Source organism: Pollicipes pollicipes, unplaced genomic scaffold (genome assembly GCF_011947565.3).
Source record: "Pollicipes pollicipes isolate AB1234 unplaced genomic scaffold, Ppol_2.1 Scaffold_4881;HRSCAF=5763_pilon_pilon_pilon, whole genome shotgun sequence".
Classification (NCBI taxonomy): Eukaryota; Metazoa; Arthropoda; class Thecostraca; order Pollicipedomorpha; family Pollicipedidae; genus Pollicipes; species Pollicipes pollicipes.
The window spans coordinates 6,074,976-6,102,684 of NW_023596576.1; the positions used below are offsets into that span (position 1 = coordinate 6,074,976).

At 49.9% G+C, this 27,709-nt stretch overlaps 1 protein-coding gene across 1 annotated transcript; it reads left to right on the forward strand.

Annotated features, from left to right (window-relative positions):
• Window positions 1-27,665, forward strand: LOC119099682 (synaptotagmin-16). The gene is made up of 6 exons (XM_037222746.1): window positions 1-34; window positions 6,241-6,650; window positions 13,713-14,123; window positions 17,779-17,931; window positions 25,191-25,325; window positions 26,506-27,665. Exons 1-6 carry the CDS (start codon window positions 28-30, stop codon window positions 26,689-26,691), a joined length of 1,302 nt encoding a protein of 433 aa, XP_037078641.1. The 5' UTR covers window positions 1-27; the 3' UTR covers window positions 26,692-27,665.
• Window positions 27,666-27,709: the final 44 nt, after the last annotated feature.

The window sequence follows — 27,709 nt, forward strand, 5'->3', positions numbered from 1 at the left end:
GCGGCACCAGCGCGCCACACCGGCGAGATGAAAGGTGAGGACGCTGCAGTGTCTCGCGCTTTCGTCCTGCTCCTGGTGACGGCCCACGGTCCAGCAAGTCTGACCGTTGTCGCGGTCTGTGCTGAGTGTTGCAACTCACCTGGTGCTGTGTATGATAGTGCGGGACAGGGCCTGTGTTCCGCGATCGAACGGGGCTGTTCGAGCCGATGCATCCTGGGCGTGGAGGTAACTCCTCTCCACACGTGGACGAAGAATGATAGTCGGTGGAGGTCTTCACTGCTGTTGTGTTTTGTTCCCGCTTGGACGTGGCTCTTGCCGTAGGCTTGCAAGGGACAGCTGAGCATTAGATCTGCACGTTAAGGAGGGAGTTCAGTCAGAGATCGCATACATAAACCTTTCCTGCCACCTTGTGTGAGAAACTAGATGTGGTGGGAGTTAAGTGGTGAGTGGGGTCTACCTCTTAACTGAACAATGGGGAATTGCATGCTCCTCTTGGGGTACCCCATTGAGATGAGACAGTTATCAAATGATGAAACTGCAATGCGATCTCTGAATTCGCTTTTCTGAAAATACCGTACGTTCATAGAACCCGCACTCCACCCGCCGTTACAGCGATAGGAGGAATTCAACGGAACTAGAAATAAATGAGAAAGATGAGGTACGTCAGATTCAACCGAACGATGTGTCCTGAAATGAGGATACCTGAAGACGTTAGAGGGGGGGGGGGGGGGCATATAAAACAAAGACTTGCTATACGCATTCATGGCTAAACCCTGAATAAAGCCACGCCGTAGTCCATCCACAGAGTCAGCTGCACTACTAGATGCCCATGTGCATTTGTATTGGCATTGCTTTCGTGAACATGAGAAAGACTTATTGACCAGATCGCTTTAGATCATGCGCATATTTGCATCATTTGCAAACGTCCACCTTAATCGTAGGAGCCACATGTCGGGCTTATGAAAGAAAGCGGAGGTGTTGCAATGAAGTTAAACGGAGTGTACCACATCTCTGTGGGGTTTCAAACTTAAAAACCGTCTCGAAGACCTTTCGGTGCAGTGAACAAGCCTGCACTTGTTGGCGCCTAAGTCCCCCTGGCTTCCGAGCCACACGGCCGCGAAAATGGCGGGAATATTTCGGAAGAATATTTCAAGGTCAACTTGACATTAATGATGTCACAATAACGTCATGCAAAATTTGTCATTTCATAAGTTATGCGGCGATCAAGGCTGAGAAAAAATGTTCGGGTTGTTCACGTCTGGCATTCGTGAGCACGATTTCCAGATAAAACGGTCGTCAATTGGTCCCCCATTCAACGCTTAACAGAGAAATTGCATTGTCTAGAACAGTTCCCTCTACTTAACAGCATACCGACAGTTATAAGCTAGCCTGCTTATATGTGGTGCTTGCTTCAATATCTTCAAATGTTTTTCTTGAAGTATAGGTCTCGCATGCCTTGGAGATAAAGTCCACCTGATCTGGGCAAAAAGGGCAGCCTCAGACACCTTGCTCCTGCCTCACACAAGAGACAAGGATAAAGGCATAATCTGAGGACGGGAGCAGCCTGACTTCAGCACCTCATCCACCGTCGATGAATGATAGGATATTCAATGACATGAAGAAGGATTGGCCGCTCCACGTAAATAGGCCAAACCAGGATGTGGTCAACTCAGTGGTGATCTGAAAGCTTGAGGCGATCTATACATCGATGCCGGAGGGGTCGGGAGTTGATTGGAAAGATGCCTCCCGGAGCACCGATTGGATGGGGCGAAGGATGTGTTGAATGCGGAGGACGACATCATGTGGCATCGATGAGAAGTTTTGGGTAGAAAGATTTGACAGTTTGACATCCGAGGAGGTGACTGGACAACAGTGAAAATAGAATTTGGGGATACGATGCGACAGACTACTTGCATTGTACCAAAAATATTAGTAGGGAAACCTGATGTATGTAGATGGTGTGAGACCTAGAATACTCATTCAAAGCCAGCGATCTTTCGCCAAATACTCAATGCGTAGTTATTTTCCCAACAAGCAATAAGCTGAAATAACCTCTTGGGTGCATCTGAATTCCCCCTGCGTTTATTAGCTCTAAGAATGGAGCCTTATTTGTAAGAACAAATGTGTTAACTTTCATGAAATCTGAGAGTTAAATAATATTGTTTTTAACTTGCTGGTAGTCGAAACAAACACCAAGCACCATAACAGGAAACAAGGTTCCACGTAGAGCAGCTAAACCAGTATGTCGTCAGTTCAGTGATAATCTGAAAGATTGGAGCGACAAACACTTGTTGCCAAAAAACTTATTGATAGTCATATTTTCCAATGACCTTTACTGCGTGCATACCACGTTTAACACGCACTCGGGTGGGGGTGAAATTGACTCCCCCTAAGATTTTTCCGGAGTGGTTTCCGAACAGCGCGCCATAGCCGCGCCAAATTTTGCCTAGTTGTAGACAATTAAATAGTGGATCGCTTTACATCAAAAATGTATATTTACCGCATAAGGTCACTGACCTATGGCAGGTCAAAGTCGGCCCATGATTTCAGCGAAGGCAATGTCTAGGCAATCGTTCAATCTGATCCAACAACGAAGCGTTAGACAAAGTCATACATATCTGAGATACTTTCTTAGGCAACACAACGATTGAATAGACAAATTAAATTGACCTAGGGTCATGTATGAAGGTCAGACCGAGGTGAAACCAACCTGTAGGGCTTGCTATATGGGGTAGTCTTTGTTGCTCATTTCGAATTTATTGATAACAGGGACAGCATTGTCCATCTTCGATGGACTTCTTAAAGGTCCAGGGAGGTTACTGACCCAAAATGACCCAGGTCGACGTTTTGATTTTTAAGGAACATGCTACCTATCTTTGTTGTTTATTCAAATGGAAACCTCAAAGCAGTCATGTATGATTTTGGCCACCATGACCCTCAAAAGGTCAAACAAGTTCACTGACCTTAAATGAGCATGTGGCCCTTTGCTTAGAGCGGTCATCTAGGTTTTAGGGGCCCTTTGGAGACCAACCTAGAAATTGACCATGTTCGACCTTATTTGACCCGAAGGTCATGACCAAAGAACCTCAAACTTTGACCTAAGTGAGTTCATGCATAGATCAAAAATCGTTGAACGCGAGCGATACAGGCTACATGCATTCACGTTCATCGTGATTGTACTCTGCGCCGTCTACTGTCTGTCATAACGAGCTCATGTTTCTCCTGATCTCTGGCACGGCAACGACGGCCGGGCTCTGAGGAGGGAGCAACTTCAAAACAACGCTGACCAACTGGACAGGATACTGAGGCATCATAAGAAAAGAACGGGAGAAAACATCGCCTGCTCCTTCAGCAATGAATAGAGCTAAGAACTTTTCTTAGGCACAGCCTCGGTTCACTTTGATTTTTAGATGGTCCGTAAGATCACGAGCCTGTTCAACCCCCCCCCTACCCCCCCCCCCCCCCGTTGAGTAGGCGTGACAGATACACCTGCCCAAGGTGACCGACAAATATAGCCCAGCCTTCGGGAAGCTTCCACTTTACCTAAGAGGCACGTCGGTCGTACCTCGCGCGCCCGTACCGGATAAATTACACCGTCAAACAAACTGCCGGCACGTGCTTGAAATACTGTCGTTGGCTTCTGGCCGTCGGATGAGTCGGGTCGTTTTGACAGTGGAGTGGCACTGGCCCGCTCCGTATCTCGTTTCTCGGCATTAGGACCCGACTACGTCAGCGCAAGTGAGGCGCGGGAACGATGCAGGCTGGGTTCCATCTGCAGGGCCCGCACTCAGGCTGGGTGCGGTTGCTATGGTAACTGCGGGCGTCATCTCTTCGCATCAAATAGCAGAAGCTCAGCGTGGAACGCTGATCATCCAGAATACAATCGGGACGCTCGGCTGACATTTCATTAGCTCTAGCCGTTATGACGCGAGTCTGTATTATGAACTGCGTTGCTCTGACCTCAAAATGAAGGCCCAGCAACCCACAGGTAGGTGACTAACACGGAAAAACACCCAGAATTCCGTAATGATGAAACGTTCCTATCTAAGATGAGCTGTAAGCAGCATTTCGTCACCTGCCCGCGGTTTGAGATGCATTTCGTCTGATACCCATGACACAGGTGGATTTTTGCACGGACTCGAAGCCATAACGCAAGGTAAGACTGTTTACCACGTTTGTCAAGTTGGCACCAGTTTCACACTTACATTCAGGTCCACATTCGTGATTCACTGATTTCATTGATGGTTCGTGATTAAAAATTTAGTTGGCTGATAGAATGCGTCATCCAGATTCATGTCAACTGGAAACCTGAGGCCGGTGCACAGTATGAACGAAGATGAGACTGTTGTATATTACCCATCTTATTTTTGTAAGAGTACTACTTTCCTTACAGGCGTTTAGCAGCTAATGCTTTACACTGCACTTTTTGTTTGACGATGGTTTCACCCAAATCATCATCTCGCGGGTGAATAGAAATGCTGTAACAGGGGCACCAAAATTGTAGCGGTTAAGCTGCTCGCCTGGGAAACCATAGACGCGGTGTCTAATTCACTGCGGTGTCAGGCCCTTCCTGCCAGGGTGAGAGGCGGGCGACGCCATAGAGCCTCAGCAAATGAGCGCGTCGTGGAGCACCAATAGCCCCGCCTGCTGTCATGAGTCGGAGACTTAAACTAGTTGTTGAAGGTCAAGCGTCAGGAAACCCTCTGATTTCGCTCTTCTTGCGAGTCCAACACCGATCGGGGCTCGCCCCCCCCCCCCCCTTTCTCCCTCTCCCTGACTGTAACCTGGAACCACCCTTACCTGAATGCCTGTGATACAAACATAGAGAATGGAGCGGATATTTAGAAAAATATGCTTAGTGTTCAAGCCTCTGCAATATTTTCAGCCGCAAAGGCTTTCAGATCAGTCATCCTTACTCTAGACTCACCGAGATCATACAAATTAAGGGGGGGGGGAATTTTGTAAAATGTCAGTTGTATAATTGTAGTAAATGATGGTTTTGCGCGAGCGTAGATATAGCAATAAACAGTTTTCTCTTCGGATTTGGCCTAATCCCTTCGCGAAGCTGGATGAGGTTGGAATAGCTGTAATTATGGCAATACACCGCACCGGTCTCGGTTTTGTCCTCATCGCAATCATAAAGTCGAGATCTGTCTGCAAGCCGATTTTTAGACCAACTGAAGCTTCCACTTTTTCTCATCATGATCTTTAACGCACTGTGATACGGCATTTCGATCTAACACACGGTGCTCATCGTGATCAGGTCATACTCTCTCCCTCTCTCTGTGTAGCTTTTCAAGCCATTCTTAAATGTCCGTTGAATTCCGGAAGGCGAATTTGTTGTCAACTTAACGAACTCGTTTTGGGCGATCGTTTTGGGTATCGTTGAGATACGGACCTGCCAAGAGTCAGGAGCGCCATGAATTGCTCTATGTATTTTTGGCAAGTTTCAAATTTCTTCCCTGGTTAAGCCCCTTGCCCCTGGTTGGTCCGTCAAAACATTTTTGAGAAGATTTCGGTATGACTTGTAACCACGGTTGAACGTAACGTTACGTTGCCAAACCCCGCTCTCCCCCGCTATGCTTCGTTTGCGCTCAATCAAAATACCTCTTCCCCTCCATGCGCAAGGCAGTTTATAGACTTAAAGGAACAGGCTTGTAAAAAGCTGCGACGATCATCGGCCCTCTTCCAATTAAAGGTCGGAGGATAAACCCAACGTTCGCATTAGCCGATGCCGTTTCCGAAGTCGGCGCCGTTTGGTCGGATCTCTGGCTTGTTACGTGCGAGGCTCTGTACCAACCTCGCTACGTGCGAGGCCTTATGCCCACCTTATTATGTGCGGGGCCTTGTGCCCACCTTGTTATGTGCGGGGCCTTATGCCTACCTTATTATGTGTGGGGCCTTGTGCCCACCTTGTTATGTGCGGGGCCTTGTGCCTACTTTGTTGTGTTCGGGGCCTTGTGCCTACCTTGTTATGTGCGGGGCCTTGTGCTTACCTTGTTATGTGCGGGACCTTGTGCCCACCTTGTTATGTGCGGGGTCTTGTACCCACCTTGCTACGTGCGGGACCTTGTGCTTACCTTGTTTCAACGTCGGCAAATCGAAAAAGTTTCGGCTGCCGGACGCCAAGCCTTGCCCTTCCTCGAATATTTCCCGGCGTTCGCACCCCGTGCTCTGAGTTTGACCCAGATGTCCCGGAGCGAGCACTGAGCCGCCCCGTAACCGCCCCCTCTGCGCCAGCTCGGGATCTGTCCATCCTGCTGGGCTGCGCGGCGGGCCTGCTGGCCGCCCTGTTGCTGCTGGGCGTCGTGCTGCTGCTACGCCGCTGGCTGCGCGCCCGGAAGCCGCCGCTGGCTGAGCAGGAGCGACTGTCGGCGCGCGTGGTGAAGCGACACCCGCTACACGCGTCCACCGTCGGCGTGCCCGTGCAGCCGGCCGACAGCGGCGCCGACCTGTTCCTGGAGCAGTACGACCGGCGCCACGGCCAGCTGAGGCAGCAGCACCTGCTGCGCGCTGCTCTCTCGCGTTCCATGGAGCACCTGGTGCTGGAGCCCGGAATGAAGCCCAGTTACACGCCGCCGGTGGTGCGTGACGCCGGCGAGGTGTCGCCCTCCGAGGTGTCGTCTGTCACCTCCGATGAGGAGGCGCAGGTCAGTGGTCATGCGGGGAGGCGGAGGAGCGGGTCAGAGGCCACGCAGGTAGGCGGGGGACCAGGTCAGAGGTCACACGGTGATGCGGAGGAGCGTGTCAGAGGTCACGCTTGGAAGGGGAGGAGCAGTCTGAGGTCACGCAGGTAGGCGAGGGGACCACGTCAGAGACCACACGGAGAGGCGGAGGATCCGACCACGCTGTCTGCAGGAGTAGGAGCTGGAGCGTGCGTGACAGTCCGTGGGACAGGTGTTTGAACGAGGCAGATATGGGGCTGGCGGCTCGACCGGCAGGTGCGGTCGGCCGGGCAGCCAGAGCCTTGGCGAGAAGGGGTGGGCATAGCGCTTACAAAGGGTCCCCCGAAAATCGCCGGAACTGATACATTTCTTGATGAAGACATATTTCTCTTTGGTATTTTTTTATTTTCATTCTCTATACCTGGAATAGAGGCCAGAAGCTATCGCGGTATCAACTCTGCCTGTATTTCATGATCACTAAACTGAATAACTGCTTGAAATAAAACAAACTGCTTTAAACGACCGCATGAAATAAATCGTAGGCGCTCTGCACTTTACAATGGCTAAGTGACCTCTTTCTGATCCGATGAAACTGAGAAGCCTTAACATAACTTTTATCTGGGTTCTTCGGATATATTAAGGGGCGCGCGAACGCAGCTTGTAGATCAACGTAAGTCAACACGTTGTAGTAACATGGCCAGGCCATGTGCGTCTTAAAATGCTCAGCATTCAGTCAGCGTTGATTACTGATGCAAATTATGTAACGTAGTTTTGAACATGCGCGTTCGCAAATCTTGACAACAAAAACCTCAACGACAGGCGTTGCAGTCTCCGTAAATTGAACGGCGTCAGCTTGGCGGCTAAAACTGAGCTGCGACCAACGCGTGGACGAAAATGATGGCGTTTCTGAAATAAGTACCTTGAATGCAAAGATATCAAATATTACGCTTAGAGAGTAGTGCGGTCGTTTATTTCACATGTCCGATTTTTAGATTGACGATAAAAAAGGATTGCCTCTTACAGCACCGCAAAGTGGGGCCGGAATCTGGTGGTGGAACTGAAAGAGTAGAGGTAGAATCTCTAAGTTTTGTATTGCTGCAGGTGTTAAAAGGAATGTTCCACATTTGAAGATATTGAGGTACGCATCAGATATGATGGGAAAAGCTTACTTGTAACCATTGGTAAGCTTTCAAGGTTCAAAAGCGACGCTAAGTAGCAAAATTTCAAAGTTTGTAAAAATGCACCCCATTACGTCATTGCTTGATGGCGTCATGGAATGGTCTTGTGACGACAGCAATGCCTGGCAGCATCTGGCAACCAGACCTAAAGATGCCTCGAAACACGCGACAGCTAACGCCATCCGGCTATTCTCGTCGCGGAGGCTGTGTCGGGTGGCGGATTACTTTTTTTGTAGATTTTCTTGTCTTGTTGCTGGCCTTTGGAAAAGCTTTCGTGGACTGTTTGACATACGCAACGCAGCGATCGCCAGCTTTTATGGCAAGTTATTAATATCAAAGCACGATATGCTGTGCTGCTACTGTTGCTGCTATGCTATTAATGATGATTTTTTCAATACTTTATTGCCGACCCATCGTTGCCTGCAGTGCTGCAATCCTGACATTGATATCATGTGATGTGCACAGCAGTTATTTTCTTTATTGTTTGTAACTGGAAATGTGGTGTCATGCGCAAAGTAATAACTTCGTAACGTTGCTGTGAATTGATTTTCCAAGCATTGCTATTGCTGTGGTAATGGTGGTAAGGTTGGGCTACCAAACATATGTTTTTGCTTAGGATTATTTATGCAATTAATAGCTAACCCTGATGTAGCCATTGTGGCGCAATGACATTTTTGCTGCTAATTGTCCTTTGTCATTGTTAAATCAGCTGTTACCAGTCATTCATTAATTATAAGCTGCTGTCTCATAGACTTTACACAAAGTAGTCAACCAACGTGGTACATTGTGTGATGGCACGGGTCAACAGCTTCCTTGTGGCACTTCCTCGCTGCTGTACTGTGGCATGACATAGTGAATAATAATATGTTTTTTTGTGCTGCAATCCATGCTGCTTTCATCATAATTTCCGTCATGAAAGATGGATCAATGTTCTCTCCTGTATTGACTCCCCGTCTGACATATGACTGACCAAAAACACACGATAAATATACAAATCACTTTCAGCAAAGCAGACAACCAATAAGTGGCATACCTTGCTCAGGTTGTTTTGGAAATCCACAAAACACAGATGAGAACGATGCAAACACATCTTCCACTTCGACAGTCATGCAACATGCTGCAGCCATCAGGCTGCTTCACTAAAAAATAACAGGACAATTTTACATGTGAAATGACACTGCAACCATGCTGACCTTGCACAAGGCTGAAGGCATGAGAAGTGCATGCAGTTATGGTTGAATGGGTAAAATGCAGGGAAGTGATAAAGCCGTCAGATGCACACAAGGCTCATGATTAAAATGCTATTAAGTGCTATCCAAGACACCAACAGCAATACTTTTCCACCTTTCTCAGCACCCAGCATCTCGCGCAAGTTGCATTGACTACGACATTGATGACTCACGAGCAATGCTCGCCTGCCTACAAAATTTGTTAAGACAGTACATTGTGCATCAGTAACAATACAGCTCCATATTTTCAGAGTTCTTCAGGAAAAGACCATTTAGCAAAGCCATACAATATGTGCCCATACTGAGCATGTGCATTAATAAGCTGCACGCTCCAGTGTCTGCTGCCAAAATGAACTGCTGATATAATGACACGCAATGGAATTAATTATATGCTGTAATATCTCAATAGGTTTAAAATGTTAGCAAGGCCATAATGAAGTACCAGCTTACCTTTGTACACCCCTGCAACATAAGTGCTAGTGCTTCTCGTAGTTTCTAGCGTTCCTTTGCGATGTTCAAACACAAACATAAAGGTAGAGGCAGGTGTCAATATATCACACTTTATCGGGAGTCATTAGACTTAAAGAATACCAAAGCAATGCTCTTTCTCAGAAGTAAAAACCTCGCACGCACACTCCCTACCACATCAGGATCAATACAAGCCACTGGCATACACCACCAGTGATCACACACATTTCAAGCCCCCGATTCACACTCTTCTGTCAAATATGTGTGATTTCACACTTGCACAGCTCGGGGAACTATCAAATTTCAGGTTTTCTCGCAATTTCCGCACAGATTTTCAGCCATAACATTGCATTTCACCGTAACCTCCCTTCAAAACAAAGTCCCAGTTGGGGTTCATGGTAATGCGGCTCAATAAGTTATACTCGCACGACACAATTTTTTGTTTAATATTTAAACTTGTGGTACAATATGTGTGAAATATTTAGTTAAATATATACCTAAGTTACTGTGATGTTTCCCTAGTTTCATAATGCCTTGTTAACTCATAAACCCGTGCAAGGTTTTGTGCTCCTGTACACAAGGCGCCAACCGAGCTGTCTGTAGAAGAAAAAAAAAACGCCAGCAGGAGAAAAAGACAGATTTGCCGTCCAGTCTTCTATTTTTTAACTTTCGGGAGAGCGCCCGTTTTTTGGGTGTCGTGGTTGGTTTGCAGACAGTGGCGTTTTTTATAGCATTAACCTGCGGCCTAGAAATCAGGGAAAAATTGCCCGTTCGCGACGAGTGCCGCACAACCCGAAAGCGCTCACGCTCACGTTCGCGACAAGCATTCAGCAGCGTAATCTTGCTAACAGCGAATCATCTTCCGCGCATCGTATCATACGTGCCACATCATCGCTTTTGCGAATGTACCAGCGGCCATGCTGTTCTGACCATAAGCAGAAAGCAGCCTGTAGTGTGACCGCAATCGCATGACGTTTCTATGACGTCATTAATGCCGAGGCAACATTGAAATAGACTGCAAATAAACCTTTTCGCATTTTTGCGGGCGTGTAACTCAAGAACCAGATCGTTTTGGATCTTAAAAGAAACATGACCGTAAACGCCACACAAATGTTCAAAACGCCATACGAATGTGGAACATCCCCTTTAACCTGTTCAGAGGACAACCACAAAGTTGTTAACAGTACGCCCAGTTTAATCTGAATTTTGAAAGCTATTCATAACCATTATGTCACGACGGTCGTTTTCGCGCGCACGGCGCCCGCCGCCTGTGGTCACTTGCAGTGGCTAATACAGAAGCCAGAACCCAGGCCGTCGCTGTCCTTGCTGCCGTGATTGCGGGCGCGCAAGCTCGACTTTTTCTGCATAATTTGTTTCAGTATTCGCTTCTGCAAAAGAAAGAACGTTTTCCGCAAACAATGGATGACCTGTTCATATCACATCGTCCCCCTCCTCGACGGCAGACGGCCTTCTGACCCGCGCAGTTGGCCTCGGGTTGGCGAAGGACCCTTATTGACGCCAGCAATATCCCTGATCGCCGCGGGGTGCGTCAAATACATGGGCACCTAGATCCAGTGCTGGCATTGCGAATTACGAACAGGACCCACCGTTCCTTACTGGGGTTCCCTGGTAAGCAAAGCAAATACCATGATCGCCGCGGGTGGTCAATAATGGGCACACAGACTCAGTGCTAGCATTGGAAATTACGGACAGGACCCATCGTTCGTTACTGGGGTCCCTGGCTAGCAAAGGACTTTTCTAATATCTCAGTGTGAGTATTCATTATAAGTTTTATGTTTCCTTTGATTGTCGGCGGTTAGTGTCCCTGTTAGGCACTATGACCCCTGACCGGCGTACGAGCCTGTCATTGTGTCAGGGACCCCGAACGTTGCAAATCGCGGGCCCCGGCCTCGTTCCTGTTTGGGAAATTGGGTCCCAAGGGCTCGGACGGACAAGAAGTCCACTGCCTGGCTCCGTGTCCAGGCCCAATATAATAGTGATAGAGAACTTTAATAAGAAGCCCCTTATAGAAGTCCTCTGACTGACATCTCAAGTCACGACACTACGCCTGGAGGGTCGGACCCAGGTCCAGTCGGTTCCTTGGTCTTTGGTCCCGTGCGGCCCATTCTGACATCCAAGGCCCCATTCTGAGCGGCCCCGACCGACACAGGGGCCCCAACCACTGTTTCAGAGACTTCGACCGATGCAAATCATGGCCCCGACCTTTCTTTTGCTTCGAAAATGTGTCTCCAGGGCTTAGATTGGCAGGGTGCCAACTGGTCGGTGTTCGTGGCGTCTGGCCAACCGAGACCCCCACATTATTTCAGCGGGTTCTCAAACGGTCCAAGAGGACCTCTGACTAATGCGTCAGGTCACGTCCATGTTGGCTGCGATTCTTTATGTGACCTACAGCCAGTCCTCCAGGTCCTTATGTCCTCCAACCGGGTCTTTTAATCGTCGGTTCCGGCGGGCCGCTCGAGCCCCTCTTCGGGCCTCATCGAATACTGCCCTTGGCCAGCTCGAGACCCCTTGCCAACACAAGACCCTCTGTTAGGCGCTGTGGGCCCCTGACAAGTGCAGGGGCCACGACCAGTGTAAATCGCTGGCCCGCCTTTGTAGCTGGTTAGGAAGTGGGCCCTCAGGCCCATACCGACACGGAGCCGACTGTGCGGAACTGATAGTTTCTGACCGACATATAGACTCAAGTTGACTCAGGGGTCCCCGATCGGCCCAAAGGGCACTCTGAGTGTCATTTGGGGGCCCGTACCCGCAGGCCGAACACCTGAATAAGACTCGAACCAGCCCTTCATGCCCTTACACCCTCCAATCTGGCTCTTGATCGTCGGACCCGGTCGTCCCTCTAGGCTAGTGTGGCTTTCTCGAGCATTACCTCTGGCCTGTTCTCATTGCCTCTGGCCGATTCAAGGCTCCTTGCGGACACAGGGTCCCGGTTAGGCGCTGTGGACAATGATAGTCGCTGAGCCCCGACCAATGTATATTGCTGACTCCTGCGTTGCCCCTGCTTGGAAAATGGGCCCTGAGACCCACGCCGCCGCGGAACTGACTGTATATTTCTGTGGTTTCTGACCGGCATATAGGCCGTTATCGTCTCAGGGGTCCTGATTAGTGCGCAGGGCCCTCTGGCTGGCATGACAGTGCCGACCCTGTGCGCCGGAGCCCCTAGATACCACCTCCAGGCCGGCATTTCAGGACCTCCGAGGAGCCCGAAGGGTCCCTTGGAACCTAAGGGGCACGCGCCTCTGTGCCCCCTCCCCCTCTGCCTGCTTCGATGGGTGGGGTTACTTATTGGTTCGGAATGAAGAGGTCATCTCCCAGGTACAGCTTACAGTACAGTAGAACTTACAGTACATTAGGTCAGTACATCCCCGAGATTTATGGGACAAAGATCGATACAGCATGTATGGATTTCTAACGGTTGAACGAATAAGCGGAGCCGGCTTTCTTTTCATCATTCGCGCGCAACCGGATTGAGTGGCACTGACAGAACCTCGCACCACAAAGGCTGTCACTGCGGGAATCCCGCACGTCCAAGAGATGGGACGCTCAGCCCCTTGTGGCCTGTTCCTAGTAATCTGCTGCGTTACTGGTGGCTTGAATAGTACAGCAGGCATTTCGAAGAAAAGCCTTGCGGGCGTCTCCGCCCAGGTGCCAAGTTTGCACGATTTCGTTACCAGCGGATGACGCACCGACGCCAATACCCGTTCGGGGCGTTAATGCTTTCTCGGTAAGTGAGCCGATATGGACCGTGCACTGCGCGACAGCTAGCCACGTGTCGCTGTCCGCAGTTGCGTGTCGCTGTCCTGGTTATGAGTCGCGGGTGGAACCCGTCTTGTTCCACCACGGTGTGAGAAAGCATTGATCATGCAGCATTTCTCCTTCGTTTAGATGACCGCGAGCTGCAAGAAGCAATCACGTATGCTTAAAATCGAACACTAGTTCTGAGATCGAGATTCGCAGCGCTTTCCCTGCTGAGCTCTTTCATAGTCGCGATCAGCGACAGCGCATTCTCTTTGAAATGTCGGGCGATCCACACACGACGTCAACCTTCATGTGGCGATGGCGATGCAGGACCTCATGTGCAAGATAAAATAATGTCAAATACGTAAAAGCGGAACACGCCCTTCAACCTCGTTCCCCGCCACTACCCGCAGGTGACTAGAGTCGAGCGCGCGCGGGCCCGCATGGAGTTCCACGTGGTCTACACGCCGGTGAACGGGGCGCTGACGGTGTGCCTGAACCGGCTAGTGAACCTGCCGCTTCGCTACCGCGGCCGCCCATTCCTGGTGCGGCTGACGGCGCTGGGGCAGCAGGCTGAGTCGCGCCCCGTGCTGGACCAGGCGGCCGCCGCGCAGCCGCAGCTGCTCACCTTCCCGGGCGTGGCGCAGCAGTGGCTGGAGCAGGGCCAGCTCAGCTGCCACCTCTACGTCAAGCGGTACAGCAGCCTCACCGAGAAGCTGGTGGGCGAGGGCAGCGTGCGGCTGTGCGAGCTCAACCTGGCCTCGGGCACGCCGGCCGCCTGCAGCGTCGTCTTCGGCCGGCCCGGCCAGCGGCGCACGATACCGGTCAGCGACCCCCCCCCCCTCCACCCGCCCCCACCCACATCCCCCCACACGGTGTGTCAGGGGCCCCGCGGAGGGCAGTGGGCATGTGGAGTGAAAAATAGCAGTTATGAGGGGCAAAATCAAGTGCATCACGGGATCGTGTCAAGCAATAGATGTTGTGTCAGGCAGGACGGGGGAAATTATGTAAGTTACATGCACGCAGGAATAACATTGAGCGCGGCACATCAGGACCAAAAGGCCGCTGAATTAAATGTAGAAACACAGCTATACGGATGCTACCTTTTGCACTTCTGTGCTCATTTTTTATTCAGCCGTAGATCCTCTAGTAGCAAGAAAGATGAGGTTTTTCTGAGTAAACTGGTTTGTTATCAGTCTTGTTTACGACCGGCATGTGGCGTGAGGTGTTTTAAAGCGTTTTACGTATTTAAACATCCTAAACTTAAATTTAGAGCCATTGCCCAAGATGTTTCAAAACCTTATTTCTGGCCAACGCTGTGCCCATTGCAACCTGTTTGTAACCAGGCACGTTAAAGAATCTTTCCAATAAAGCAATAACGGGACGTAAATAAAAATGAACCTGAACGTGATTATGTAGCCACAGATTCCAAACCATTTTACAACGGTTCAAATCCTTTTACGTGAACAAGCGTTCGTGAAAGACTGCTTTGAACCGTCGTTACGTTGCATGTGACGGATGCACGTGGAGAACACGGAAGATAAGAAGCGCACTATGTTTTGGGTGAGAGCCAATTGATGTTTCTGTGTTAGCGGGCCGAGGGACCTGGGTGCCCTGAATACCACAGACCCACTAACACAGTTGCCTTTTTCGGCGTGACACGTTTCTCGGTACCAACCGATAGGCAATGTGTGCACTACAGCTGTTCGCGATGGATATCTGCGAGCGTGAGAAAGTCGTGTTTCATGTGAGCCAGACAAAGGTTTTGGCGTTTGTAAGAGCTGTAGATTGTTCAGATTCATTTTGTTTAGCTGGCAGCTGCGTTCTGAATGTTATGTGAGTTAAGCATTCAAAAGACTGGCTATAGTTGATGAGGCGGGTAGTCTCGGGCCACTTGCGAATTTTCAAGTCTGAAGCTCGCTCGTCATATCAGAAGGGAACTACTTCTCCATAAATTGGTAGCTAATAAGCTCCCAAAGCCACCGTCGTTGCATTTTCTTCATGCGCAGCCTCCTCCTAAGACCAGACAAAATATGGAATTTTTTAGTATGTGGTGGGTAGATACGTCACAAGTGCGTGGATCACCGTGGGGCAAGCGCTGTGAGTGAGAAATGGACTAGAGGAAATATATACTAGACAAGAACATAGGTTGCCACTAGGTCAAAGTGAGCTGCAGGTTTGAACTCGGGCAAAGTGCTGCACTTTTTCACTAAGGCAAAGTGTGCTGTAAGTTTTCACAAGGGCAAAGTAAGCTGCTCAGTCGTAGTGCTCCCGGTGGGGGCAAGAAGCAGTTATGGCGCATCCCTAATGGTGATTATGGAGGTGAATGTGTGATATCACTGCATAGTGCTAAAAATACGACGGGGTTGTACAATCTGTGGAGAAGGACATACAACTTCCAAACTAAGCCATATTACGGCATTTAAATGTCGAGTGAGGACAAAACGTTTATCGTAAATGTTACACACAAAACTCATTCGTGATCTCCAAGTATAAAACCGACTAAACATGCAACATATTCCGGTAATACTTTACTGCAATTAACGCCGAGGCCTATAGGGTGGTGGGATGCGAATGACGTTGCAATAGCGTCATGTATAAGTGAATGGTCCTGTAATAGTCTGCACAAAATGGACTACACATTTTTGTGTACACTTAGCTCAGAAACTGGAGGGCTTTATTTAGGCCTTCAGAAGGGCAGTGCTGTGAACTGCATTGAATGATCATCAAAATGGCTTTATCAGTTCAAAACCCGAAACAAATATGGAGCACTCCCTTTAAGCTCTAGACTACTCTGATGTACACTGCAGCGCATGCCGTTCATTTAGAGACGATGAGCGAAAATTGGGTCGTCGTTTGAAAAAAATGTAGCCACCATATTTGCACCATTCGGAATGTCATGACGTGGCCGCGTCTTTTTTTACGGTAACGGCAACTTAGTAGGATTGGCACAAGCTATGGTCCTATGGCTCTGTAACCACTGCTGCGACGAATCAGATGCGCTGTGCTAGATTGGTATCTGCAGACATCTGCCATGTATAAAACCACGCTGCCACTGCGTTTCCGAACTACCCACGTCACTTGATACTGAATGATCTGCACACAGCTCAGCTGTTATCGCACCCCCAGCTCATGCGAATTGACGTAACAGCTGGCTGGTAATCCTCCGTGAATTTTACAGCCTCTGTTCGTACTTGCTCAGCGTCATCCGTGGTTCAGGCACTACAACTGTCCCTTTTTTTATTTGGTGCTGATAACGCCGCGATGTTTCACACAAACGCATAGGCCGTGACATGCTTATAACACGCTCCCGTTGGCTTGTGAGGCGCTGGATCAGATAAGCCCGTTGGATAGCATCGAGGACAGCGGAGCAATAGCCTTTTAACTCTCATACAAAACTAATTTCCATGTAAGCATGATATCACCTGGCAAGAACAGCAAAATACCCCGTAACTTGGTGACTGATTGTCACTATCCGTCATTTTCAGCACTATCTATGCTTGTGTGTTGAATACTGTATGTAGGTGAATGTAGCCCACGTCAGGACTGTTACTAAGCGAGTGTCCCGTCGCTTTCGACGCCCGACGCTGGGGTGTAATTAGCACGCAAGTTCGTCACCTGGCAACCAGAGAAGACAGGTAGATTCAGAAGGTGAGCTTGCAATATGAGCTCACGTATTATAAGAGGAACTCCAATAATGCATTGTCGTGTAGCAACGATGGCGTGGAGGTGTCGCTTGTATCTGCGGGAATCATTCTTCTCACAGCACAGATTGCCAATCATTTCAAATAGCTGACCGTTATCTGCACATTGACCGGCTGTACGCTGGAAGTGTGGGAAGCCCAGCTAAGCTTGGGTTAAGAAATCGACGAGTCTCTGGTGGTGTTCGGAATGGACGCATCCACTGCTCACACGAACAGGGTGTTAGGGGGTGGGTTACCCCCCATCCTCGCCGTATCCCCGTCTCCAACTTCGACACACTGATACACCGATGTGTCACGTCGTCCAAACATTGCCGAGCCTTTTCCTCCATGGTTTAAAGGTTCAGACATGCGTGTGGCACTTGAGGATGGGGGTTTCGGTGGGCAGACCCGTGTCTCTGACGTATCCTGACCGTGACGGAGCGGCCTTCGCGGGTTTGGTACCAGAAGAGGTACGAGTGCAGCCTCGCCTCTGAGACTGGTGGGACAAATCAGGATTTGGGGCGGGGGGGGGGGGGGGCAACTGGAATCAGGAGAAATAACGCTACCCAGGTGTGGCATTTTTAATGGGAAATCATAAAGCATCGTATGTTTAAACCTGCAAATTCGGAGAGACGAAACCACATTTTCGGATAATTAAGTAACATGAATCCGTTGATCAAGTATTTGCATATTCCGAGGAGCAATGCCTGAAAATGGCTGTAAGCGCGCTGCCGGTCGGACTGAGCAGCCGCAAATCCAGAACTGACCCGTGGTGACCGTTGACCTGACCCGACAGCTCCAGCCGACGCAGACGTCTGCGGCCGACGAGGCGGGTGTGTCGGCGCCGACGCTCGGGCAGCTGCTGCTCAGTCTGCGCTACGACCAGGCCACCGGCAGGATGAACGTGTTCCTGAGGCGCGGCGACAATCTGCCCGACTCCCGCGGTCTGGTGAGTCCGACTCCCCTGGTCATGCGGTCCGATGAGTCTGACTCACTGGGTCCTGCGGTCTGGTGGGCCTGACTCTCTGGCTCGCTCGGTCTGGTGAGTCCGACACCCCTGATCATGCGGCTCGATGAGTCTGACTACTTGGTCCCCGTGGTCTGGTGAGTCCTGAGTTCCCGGCTCGCTCGGTCTCTTAATTGCGACTCCAGACTGCCGCGGTCAGGCAAGTGTCTCGAATCCGTCAACACGGTGTTTTAAACCTTCCCGATTCACAAGATCTGATGATGGTGGTGTGGCAGTGTTGCATCTACCGTGTCGGGAGATGATGAGCTGCCTGTTATATTGACATTGACCATAAATTAGCATGTGAAGCATCACGTGCCTGTAGCTATATTTTGTGACCGATTGGATCGCTTACTCCTGAATGATGTCCTTCAAAGGCCCAAAACTGCGACTTGTACGGATGTTTATTTCCTAATGCACCCATAATATGCTAATGGAAATAGTGTCACCACCGCGGTCCGGGATGAATTAGTTGCGCTCGCGTGTTATCACGCGCAATACGGCAGGGCGTGCGTGGGAGTCCGGGACGCGCCGCGCGCCTTGTTTTGCAGACCAACTCGGAGGGGTTAGCTAGCAACTGGACAGCGCAGGTCAAACTGGTCCGCGCTGGCCGCATCGTACAATAGCGCTGCGTGTGAAATCCCTCGCGGCCTTGTGCGGTAAAAGATCGTAGGCGAAATGATCTGGTGAATTTGATCATTGCAATTTGGGTGACGGGTTCGGTGGCGGGTTCGGTGCACGGAATATGCCCGCTTGACAGGTATTCCGAACCAAAAGCCAGTCGTGCAAGCCATTTGAAAATAAAGTTGAAAAAAATAAGGGAATTAAAAACAAGAGGTATATCGACGCCTCTGCTGTTCACTATTCATAGAGAATGTGCTGGAAGCGCTAGGATACCAGAGACCCGCTCCAAGCTGTTTGGAGCAGGGTTACCACCACTAGCGATAAATCGAGAAACTGGCGACTACTCAGAGCACTCGGTGAAGGAGTACTGGCTTGGCGATCGGTGAAAACACTGCCGAAAGCAGGCAATTCTGGAACTGTTCCAGAAAGTAAATGGATTCCACTGAAAATACTGCTAACATCCAGACCTATGTAGGAGATGACGTTATTCTATGTCGTTGGCGTATCTCTTGTACTCCAGAGGCTTTTGACGTGTTTTACCCTTCCAGAATGATTGCATTTGTGGCTTTGGCAGCAGAGTGCACACTGTGTGCACGCTGAGCCCACTGCTCAGCAGTGCAATTCCAGCTTAAGTGGAAAATGTCTCCCCTGCGTTCAGTGTTGAAGGTCATGATGCTTATATATATATATATATATATATATATATATATATATATATATATATAAACGCTGTTTATCTGCGCGATCGCAAGCTTTAGGAGTAAGAACATCGACGCCTGGAGCTGCAGTATTCGTCCAATTAAGGGGTCTTGGCTACTGCAGGTAACACCAGGCGGCGGGTAGGGGGGTCGCCAGAACAATTTTGTGTCGTGAGATACAAATTCCGAGAGTCTTTCGAAATCGATTGGCGTTTTAAAAAAGACCTGGCGAATATTTTGTGTGCAAAATTGTGTGTTTGACCTCTGAACAGTTTTACAACACAGCAACACGAAAATACAGATTACACCAATACGTCAAGAGTTGGCAGTGCTGTGCATGCATGCTAGTCCGTTCTCACTATCAGTATCAAAAGTGCGCGGGTGAGATATAGGTCGAAACTTAATTAAAGCCGCACCAATGCAGCTTTGCATTCTTCGCATACCCAGATTTCAATCTAACTGCATGAAGCGTTGAAACGTAACTCGCTGAGGTACGTGATCGCTTTCGTCGTCCCGTCAGCCGTCGCGAAGTCCGCAGGGCCGGCAACGCGGCCTACGGAGACTGCAACGCCTGACGTCGGGGTTTCGTTTCGAAGACTCGCGAGTGTGCATGTTCAAAACTGTCACATGATTTTTTTCACTGCACAGTGCTGAATCAAAGATGAACATGTCCAGATGAATACAGGCTCACCATGTCAAGTCAAATGTTCACTTAATTTCAATATACAATCTGCGTGCAATCCACGGCTTTCTTAATATATATATATATATATATATATATATATATATATATATGCATATTATATTATAAAGGAAACCGTGCAACGTCGAATTCCACCGGGCAAAATGCGGCGATGTATTTGGGAGGGAGCCTTTGCCAGCAGGGCCTCCCTTTGCCAGCAGGGCCTCCCTTTGCCAGCAGGGCCTCCCTTTGTCAGCAGGGCCTCCCTTTGTCAACCCTGTGCCCCCACCGCAATTTGACCGTGCCCTTGGCCAGGCCCTTCGTAACATGTGTTCACATGGCTCAGTCAGGTCAATGAGTCACAGGTATATTTAGTTTGCTATTATCAATACAATTATAATGATGTAGCTGGGAGCTGACATCTGTCATGGACTGTGAAAATATTTAACACGCGCCCGGGCGGCCGGTGGCCATGGGAGGTCACTTCCCCCCCCCCCCTCCCGTGATCTCAGGAACTAAAAGAGCTAGAGACACCAAATACATAGTGTGTTGGCCTGTACGTGAACTCACTTAGGTCATAGTTTGAGATTCCTGGGTTATGACCTTCGGCTTAAAAAGGTCAAACAAAGTCAAATTCCAAGCCGGTCTTCAAAATGCCCCGAAATCTAGGTGACTATTCTATGTAAAAGTTTACATGCTCATCTAAGGTCAGTGACTTTGTTGGACATTTTGAAGATTATGGTGAACAAAATGATACGATACCGCTCTAAGTTTTGCATTTGGATAAGCGACAAAAATTACGCAAGGCAGCATGTTCCTTAAAAATGTGGACGTGGGTCATTCTAGGTCAGTGACCTATTCTGGCCCTAAAGAAGTTCATGGAAGGTGTATAATGTGGTTCCCGTTATTAATAAAATTGAAATGGGCATCCGGAACTAACCCATACAGCAAGCGCTAGAGAAATATAACAGGCTGGTTTCGACCTTGGCTTGACCTTCCTATCTGACTTTGGGTCAATATAATTTGTGCATTCAATTGCTGTATTGCCAAAGACCGTATCTCAGAGATGTATGGATTCGTCTAACACTCCGTTGTTGGATCAGATTGAGCGATTCCCAAGAAATTGCCTTCGCTGAAACCATGGCCTGTCTTTACCTGCCATAGGTCAGCGACCTTACAAGGTACATTACATTTTTTATTCTAGGCGATCTGCTATTCAACTTTCTACAGCTAGGCAAAATTTGGCTTGGCTACGCCGCGCCGTTCAGAAACCATTCCGGAAAAACCTTCGGAGAGACAATTTGCCCCCTCCCCCTCCTCCCATCCGAGCGCGTGTTGAAGTAATATGTGTATGTATGCCGCGGACGCATACTTATTACCGTAACAGACCGTTCGGTTTTTGGAAAGTTCGGTCGCTGTTTAAGTTTCTTTTTGGAGCTGATTTCACGTTAATCTTTAAACCAAGGAGACGTCTTCTCTCGTGTATTGTGTGAGAGATGCAGATAGCTCATTTTTCCACGCCTTTTCTTGATGGTTTTACTGTTAAGCTGATGCGCCACACCAGCATGAGATGCCTAGCCGTCTGGCCGTGTTTCCCTGTTCCCGTGAGATGACTACCACGTAGAGCTGAGCGGTTCCCAGCTTAATAAGCTGCGAAGATCAATACATACCGCGTCAGTCGGCGGATGTTTCTACCCGCCCGGCGGCGGGGCTCGGGGTACCCGACAGCACCGGGAGCGGACTCAAACCAGGCTCGGGGTACCCGACAGCACCGGGAGCGGACTCAAACCAGGCTCGGGGTACCCGACAGCACCGGGAGCGGACTCAAACCAGGCTCGGGGTACCTGACAGCATTGGGAGCGGACTCAAAACAGGGGTACCCGACAGCACCGGAAGAAACCAGGCCCGGCGGTATTCGACAGCATCAGAGGCGGACTCAAACCAGGGCGGTCACAGCTTCAGAGGAGACAGTGAGCTGCTTTAAGGGGCAAGCTCGACCCGAGCCGGGACAGGTGTCTGGAGCCAGCAGAGCTAGTCACCGCCTGCTCGGTACCGTGGTCCGGGCCGGACCGACCGTATGGAGCCAACAGCGCCAGTGACCATTTGCTCGGAACCGTGGCCCAGGTCGGGGCGGTCGTCTGGAGCGGGCAGCGCCGGTCACCGCCCGCTTGGGGCAATGGTCTGGGTCGGAGCGGTCGTCTGGAGCAAGCAGCGCCAGTGACCACCCGCTCTGGACCCCGCCCGGGACCATGACCCCGGTCGCGGCGGTCATCACACAGTGTCGTAACGTCCCTTCATTCGTAAAAGCATGCAATTGTGAGATAGGGCAGAGTCGTCATCGTCACGAATTGCAAGTTTTGAAATAGTTAATAACAGGAGCTTAGCATACTCCTGGGTTTGGCTGTGCGGAAGAATTCGGAGCTTTCAGCAAAACATTACGTAGTTGATGACGTCATTAATAACAACGTTTTCGTTAACACGTTCTGCGTGGTGATTTGATAACTCCAGAAATATTGCATCACAAATAAACGTTTGGCAGTATTGAGAACGCCAGTACTGAATGCCGACCGCGTGTTCCTCCGCGTGATCGCTCGGTTTGTTCCGCCGCACCACAACTGCAGCGGAGCTGCGGGGACCACAGCTGTGGTGTCTGCAATCAAAGGCGCAGTGTTGCTCTTTGCTAGACGGGAGTCGAGTGGTTTGCTGCAGAAGAGTAAGCAGCCACTTGATGCCTTTGCATCTTCGCTGTACCCAATGCAGTTTATGATGATGCATGTCTGTCTTGCAAAGGCCGCGGCGTCCTAGTCCGGAAAGCTGCCCATAAAAGTTACATATCCAATAGAATAGAAGCTGGTAAGTCTGAACAAGGGCGGGAAAACTGTACTTTGGTTTGGGTCGTGCTCGGTCAGCAGTGTATGGACCCACGGTCGAAAGAGCTTCATGGCGAGGAGCTTCATAAAGCGATTCTGAACGGTGTGACATGACGCCCCTCCCTCCCTCCCCGCGCAGACTCAAGCCAAATCTGTGGCGAGCCTGAAAGCAAGACCTCGCGCCTCCCCTCTCCAACCCTGACACCTCCCCGTCACGAGGCCTCGTCCGCGGTGTTCAAGGTCACCGCGTGTCCGGCGGTGTGACCTGAGCCATTCAGAAGCGACCGCCACGGCTGCGCGCGGCTGATTGGTGGGGCGACGAACACCTGTCAGCTGTTGGCGTCAGGGTGTGTGTGGCGCCGCGCTGGCGTTCGTCGCCGCTCCCCAGGGGTCAGTCGCGGCCGCCAGTCGCAACTCCATGGCCGGCGTCCGACCGGCACAAGATGCCCCTCCTCAGGGGTCAGTCACGGCCGCCGGTCGCCCCTCGACGGCCGGCGTCTGACCGGCACGAGATGCCCCGCCGCCGGGTCGCCGAGTCGCCCGCCCGCCATGACACTTCGTCTCTTCGTTGGTTGATGGTTTAGCTGAAGACCGTGTACAGGAGTACATTGGAGCGCTCCCGACGCCTCTCGTTCTGTGTTGTTGGCGTGTAGAATTTTGGGCTAACTGCAGTACTCGGTACTCAGTATTCGTTATCACACCGCAAACAACAATGTAGGCACTGTCAGTGAATACAAAAGCAGTACTGCATGCAACACAAGGTACTAGACTTGACAATCCTGGGCAATATTAACGATACACGGCAATCAAAGATTTTGAGCATTCAAAAATATCGGGAAACTACACACCATGTATTCTTGGTGTACAGCAACGGTACAATCACACCAATAAATCAACCTCGTTAATACTTCTATAATTTTCCCAGGATATTCTGCAATGGTCCACGGTATTGCGCTCAGACATAAAATGGGATATACCCAAGTCTAATCCTGATCGCTTTTTGAAGAGAATGAGGTATGACAACGTTGAGTGTTTCATGAGACATGACCTTGTCCCCATAGGTTGTTATCGGAGAGAAATACATTTCAGCTATTTTCATAATTGAGTGAAAAAATGTTTTTTATGCAGAGGCCACACCATCACAATGACAATACCGGCAAGTCAGGCAACCCAGAAGATTTTAAATAAATGATTTCAACATTCGATGATTGTGTCGGAGAACAATGTGAAACGAATTCATCACACAATTTCAATGCCAGAATGTGACGTTGTAGGACAATGTCTTTCGAATTGTATTACTCAGCGGAATCATTTTCAGCACGTGTCATTCACAGAATAAAAGAAAAACAACGTTTGGACTACAGTTGGTAGGAATTGTAGACATTATGTTGTAAATATATATATGGAAAACAGACTCAGGTATGTGCCTGGTGACACCGAATTCTACACGGCACGAAAGGAACAGGGTCCGGACTAAGAGATTAGGGTATTGTAGCGACCCTTTTGCATAACGTTTCAATTTGTGGAGAAATGTCACAAGCAAAGTCAAGAGCAAACATTAGAAATGAGAGCATTCAGTTCGCAATAATTGATCAAGATTTTTGCTTAATTTGTTTTTGCCCCTTGCTGTCTGCCCTCACACCGCGGCCTGTTGCGCTTGGTGCCTCTTATGGCTGACGAGCGCTGGGCTGCTTCACCCAAACTCTCCATTTTCCCCGCACCTGGCCTTTTTAGCTCGGTGCCTCTTATGGCTGACGGGCGAAGGGCTGCTTCTCCCAAATTCTCCCTTTTCCCCGCACCTGGCCTGTTCATACTTCCAGCCATCCTTCCTCCCATCCATCCACCGCTCCTAATCCAGGTCTCCTTTCTGTCGTCCCGAGGTGCACGTTAACAGCCAGCAGTGTGGGTGGGTATGCCGGCGTGTTATACGAACGTCTGATCCAGCACCTTGTGCTCACCACCGCGGCCTGCTGGTGCCGGCTCCTGGTTAACTGTGGAGCCGCCCCTAAGCGTCCGTGCCGGCCCCAGGTGCGACGTGGCTGGCAAAACAAATGACTTGCCATAGCCGGGGAACACCGCCTGACAATGGGGTCTCGGGCCGTTCTGGTTCATGTCTGTCACGGTTGATGGCCCATGCACCGCCAGGCTCAATGTCATCTTTCGCAAATTATGCAAGACAGTGTAGGAAGACGTCATAGTCTGCCTCTTCACGTGACGTGCGATTACAGACATCACGGGTCCCTAGGAGTAGTTTGAGCTGCGCTGTGCGCCGTTATTTTCGCCGTCAGACCAGAGGTCTGCGCCTTCTGACAGTGAGCCTGTTCCCAGGTGAATCCTGAGTTCTTCGTGATCGTGATGCTGCTGAAGGCGGGTGACGAGGTCAGCTGCCAGGAGTCGCGCCGAGTGTCGGGCCGCGCGCCTGTCTGGAACCAGTCCTTCCACTTCGACATCCCCCAGTCTGAGGTCAGTGACGCTAAAACATCGGGGGAGTTGGGGGCGGGGCACCCGAGGCCTCCACATCGCTAGCGGGAGGCCAGTGACGGTAGAGCATCGGAGGAATGGGACAGAAAGAAAAAAATGTTGTTTGTTTCCTGAGCTGCTTTCCCGTCTGGCACTACGTATATTTACACAATGCCATAGAGCCAAAATTAGTTACTTTACCGGGGTTAGCTTACCCCTTTTCCAACAATCAACCGTCCTGTCGCTGACATGCGAAGGCGCTCAGGGCAGAGGGGGGGGGGGGGGGGTAAACGATGTTCAGCCGTCGGACGCAAAGCCTTCCTTCCCGCCGACCGACAACCGGGGGCAGCCATGCCGAAGCAGCAGTTAGGACGGCCTGTCGGCTGGAGGTGTGGGTGAGCTTGTGTCTCCACATGCTGCGAGACGTAACCTATGTTGGGAGTAAAACACAACTAACCCTACGTCTTTTGTTCTAATCGTTTTGAGCACCCATACAGGTTTAATAAGAAGTTCATCGCTTGACTGAATCGAATAGCGATGATTAAATTATTTCCCGTCTCGCAGATGTTTAGCGTCTTCAGAATTGTAACAGGCTGTGTTGGTGTGCGTGGTGGGCGCTATAAGCCGACCTTCACGAAACGCCGCTCTGAGGACCTAACACCGACTTCGTGACCAGTGCCAAAGGAGAGGAGTAAAACAATAACACTAAAATGAGCCGGCTCTGTCAGTACATTCACACTTTTATCGGGCCTCTGCTCCAGCCTGAGGTATGCTCTACCTACAGCAGATGTTTCGAGCCTCTCATTTACGGCCATTTGCAATAGTCGCAAAATGCAAGGGCTGGTAGCAGTGCCAAAGTATGGCAAGACATAGTACATTGATGTATTATGCCCTATGATGAGCTATAAGCCATACGGGCATCAATGATGCGGCATGTTCTGATTACGCAACCTTTCCAGCTCATAGATGTCTTTGAGCCGGATGATATGCCGCCTGCCGATCGTCACGATTGTCTGTTATGTCTGCGAGGCACGCCAGTTTCCCTCAGCTGCGACTGGCTCGGCGTGCCGCCAGCTGGAGATTCACTGGATCCAGTGTATCGCGATGGTGTGTCGTGTGTGTCGCCAGCTGGAGATTCACTGGATCCAGTGTATCTTGATGGTGTGTCGCGTTGTGTCGCCAGCTGGAGATTCACTGGATCCAGTGTATCGTGATGGTGTGTCGGATCTACGCCCGCGAGCGGCGAGTCGGCTTCTGTCAGCTGGGACCCGACACGAGCGTCACTGGAGCCCAGCACTGGGAGCAAAGCCTGAAGTCGCGGCGCGACGATACGCCGCGCTGGCACGCGCTGCTCCCAGCACCCGAGTAGTGACATCTAGCGCCAACGTTTGGAGCTATTAGTGATGGAATCCTCCACCAGTCTCTTCATGGTTGGACATTGTACAGCTCTTTTGTGTGTCTTATGGAGGAAAGGACGGTGGGTACGACTGTGTCTCGGACGGTGGTACTCTAACTTTTTCGAAAAGTTCGTGATTGCAAACATTTTTTTGCCGCAATTCAGCTAAGTGATGTGGCGCAAGACTGTGGAAACCGCCGCTTGACAAGTGATCAGTGGCGATTGATGTGTACATATTGCTGCACTGTCTGTATCAGGGCATGACCTGTAAAACGTGGATGGAATATCCCAAATAGTTCGCGAAACCCGCATCACCTCCCTTAGTGTTTTTTTATTGTAAGTCGTGGCCTACAGCCTATATAAAGGCGTTATGTATCCGGATTTGATTTAAAATCGTGATGTTCCCCAGTCCATTTCTGTTTTATGTTGTATAATGTGGTGTCTGAGCTGCGCACAAGAGCTTTTGGATTATTGGCCAGCAGACGAATGCCTATTGCGATATTCCTAGAGTGTAGGGTTTCCAGATGCCCTTATTTAAAAACAATATATAATCATCCTTCGTAACCTGTACTGCAACCCCTACCGATATGGGCAGACAATGGTAAATGATGACACTTGAACACATGCTTTGCTAACCCAAGATCGAAGTTGTCTCACGCTGGAGAAGTACGAGGAAAGTTATGGCTGGCAACTAAGTGCCGATCGTCGAGTCGACCTGTTATTTCATGTGCCACTTTCCAGGCTTACAAACCATTCCTGGTCATTGCAATGAGGTAGTAAGGTCTACGTGCGGAATGTGTTGATCCTACGTGATGAAGTTCTGCAGCAGAAACCATAAAATGTCTTCAATTTCCAAAAATACAGAAGGGAATTTTATGCAACCTTTGTGCCATTGTTTGTTGTCGCAGCATAGGTTCAAAAAGAAAATAGAGCTTGCGCTCTCAACGTGCGCGTATGAAAGCTAAGTCTTTGTACCCTGCGTTGGAGCTGA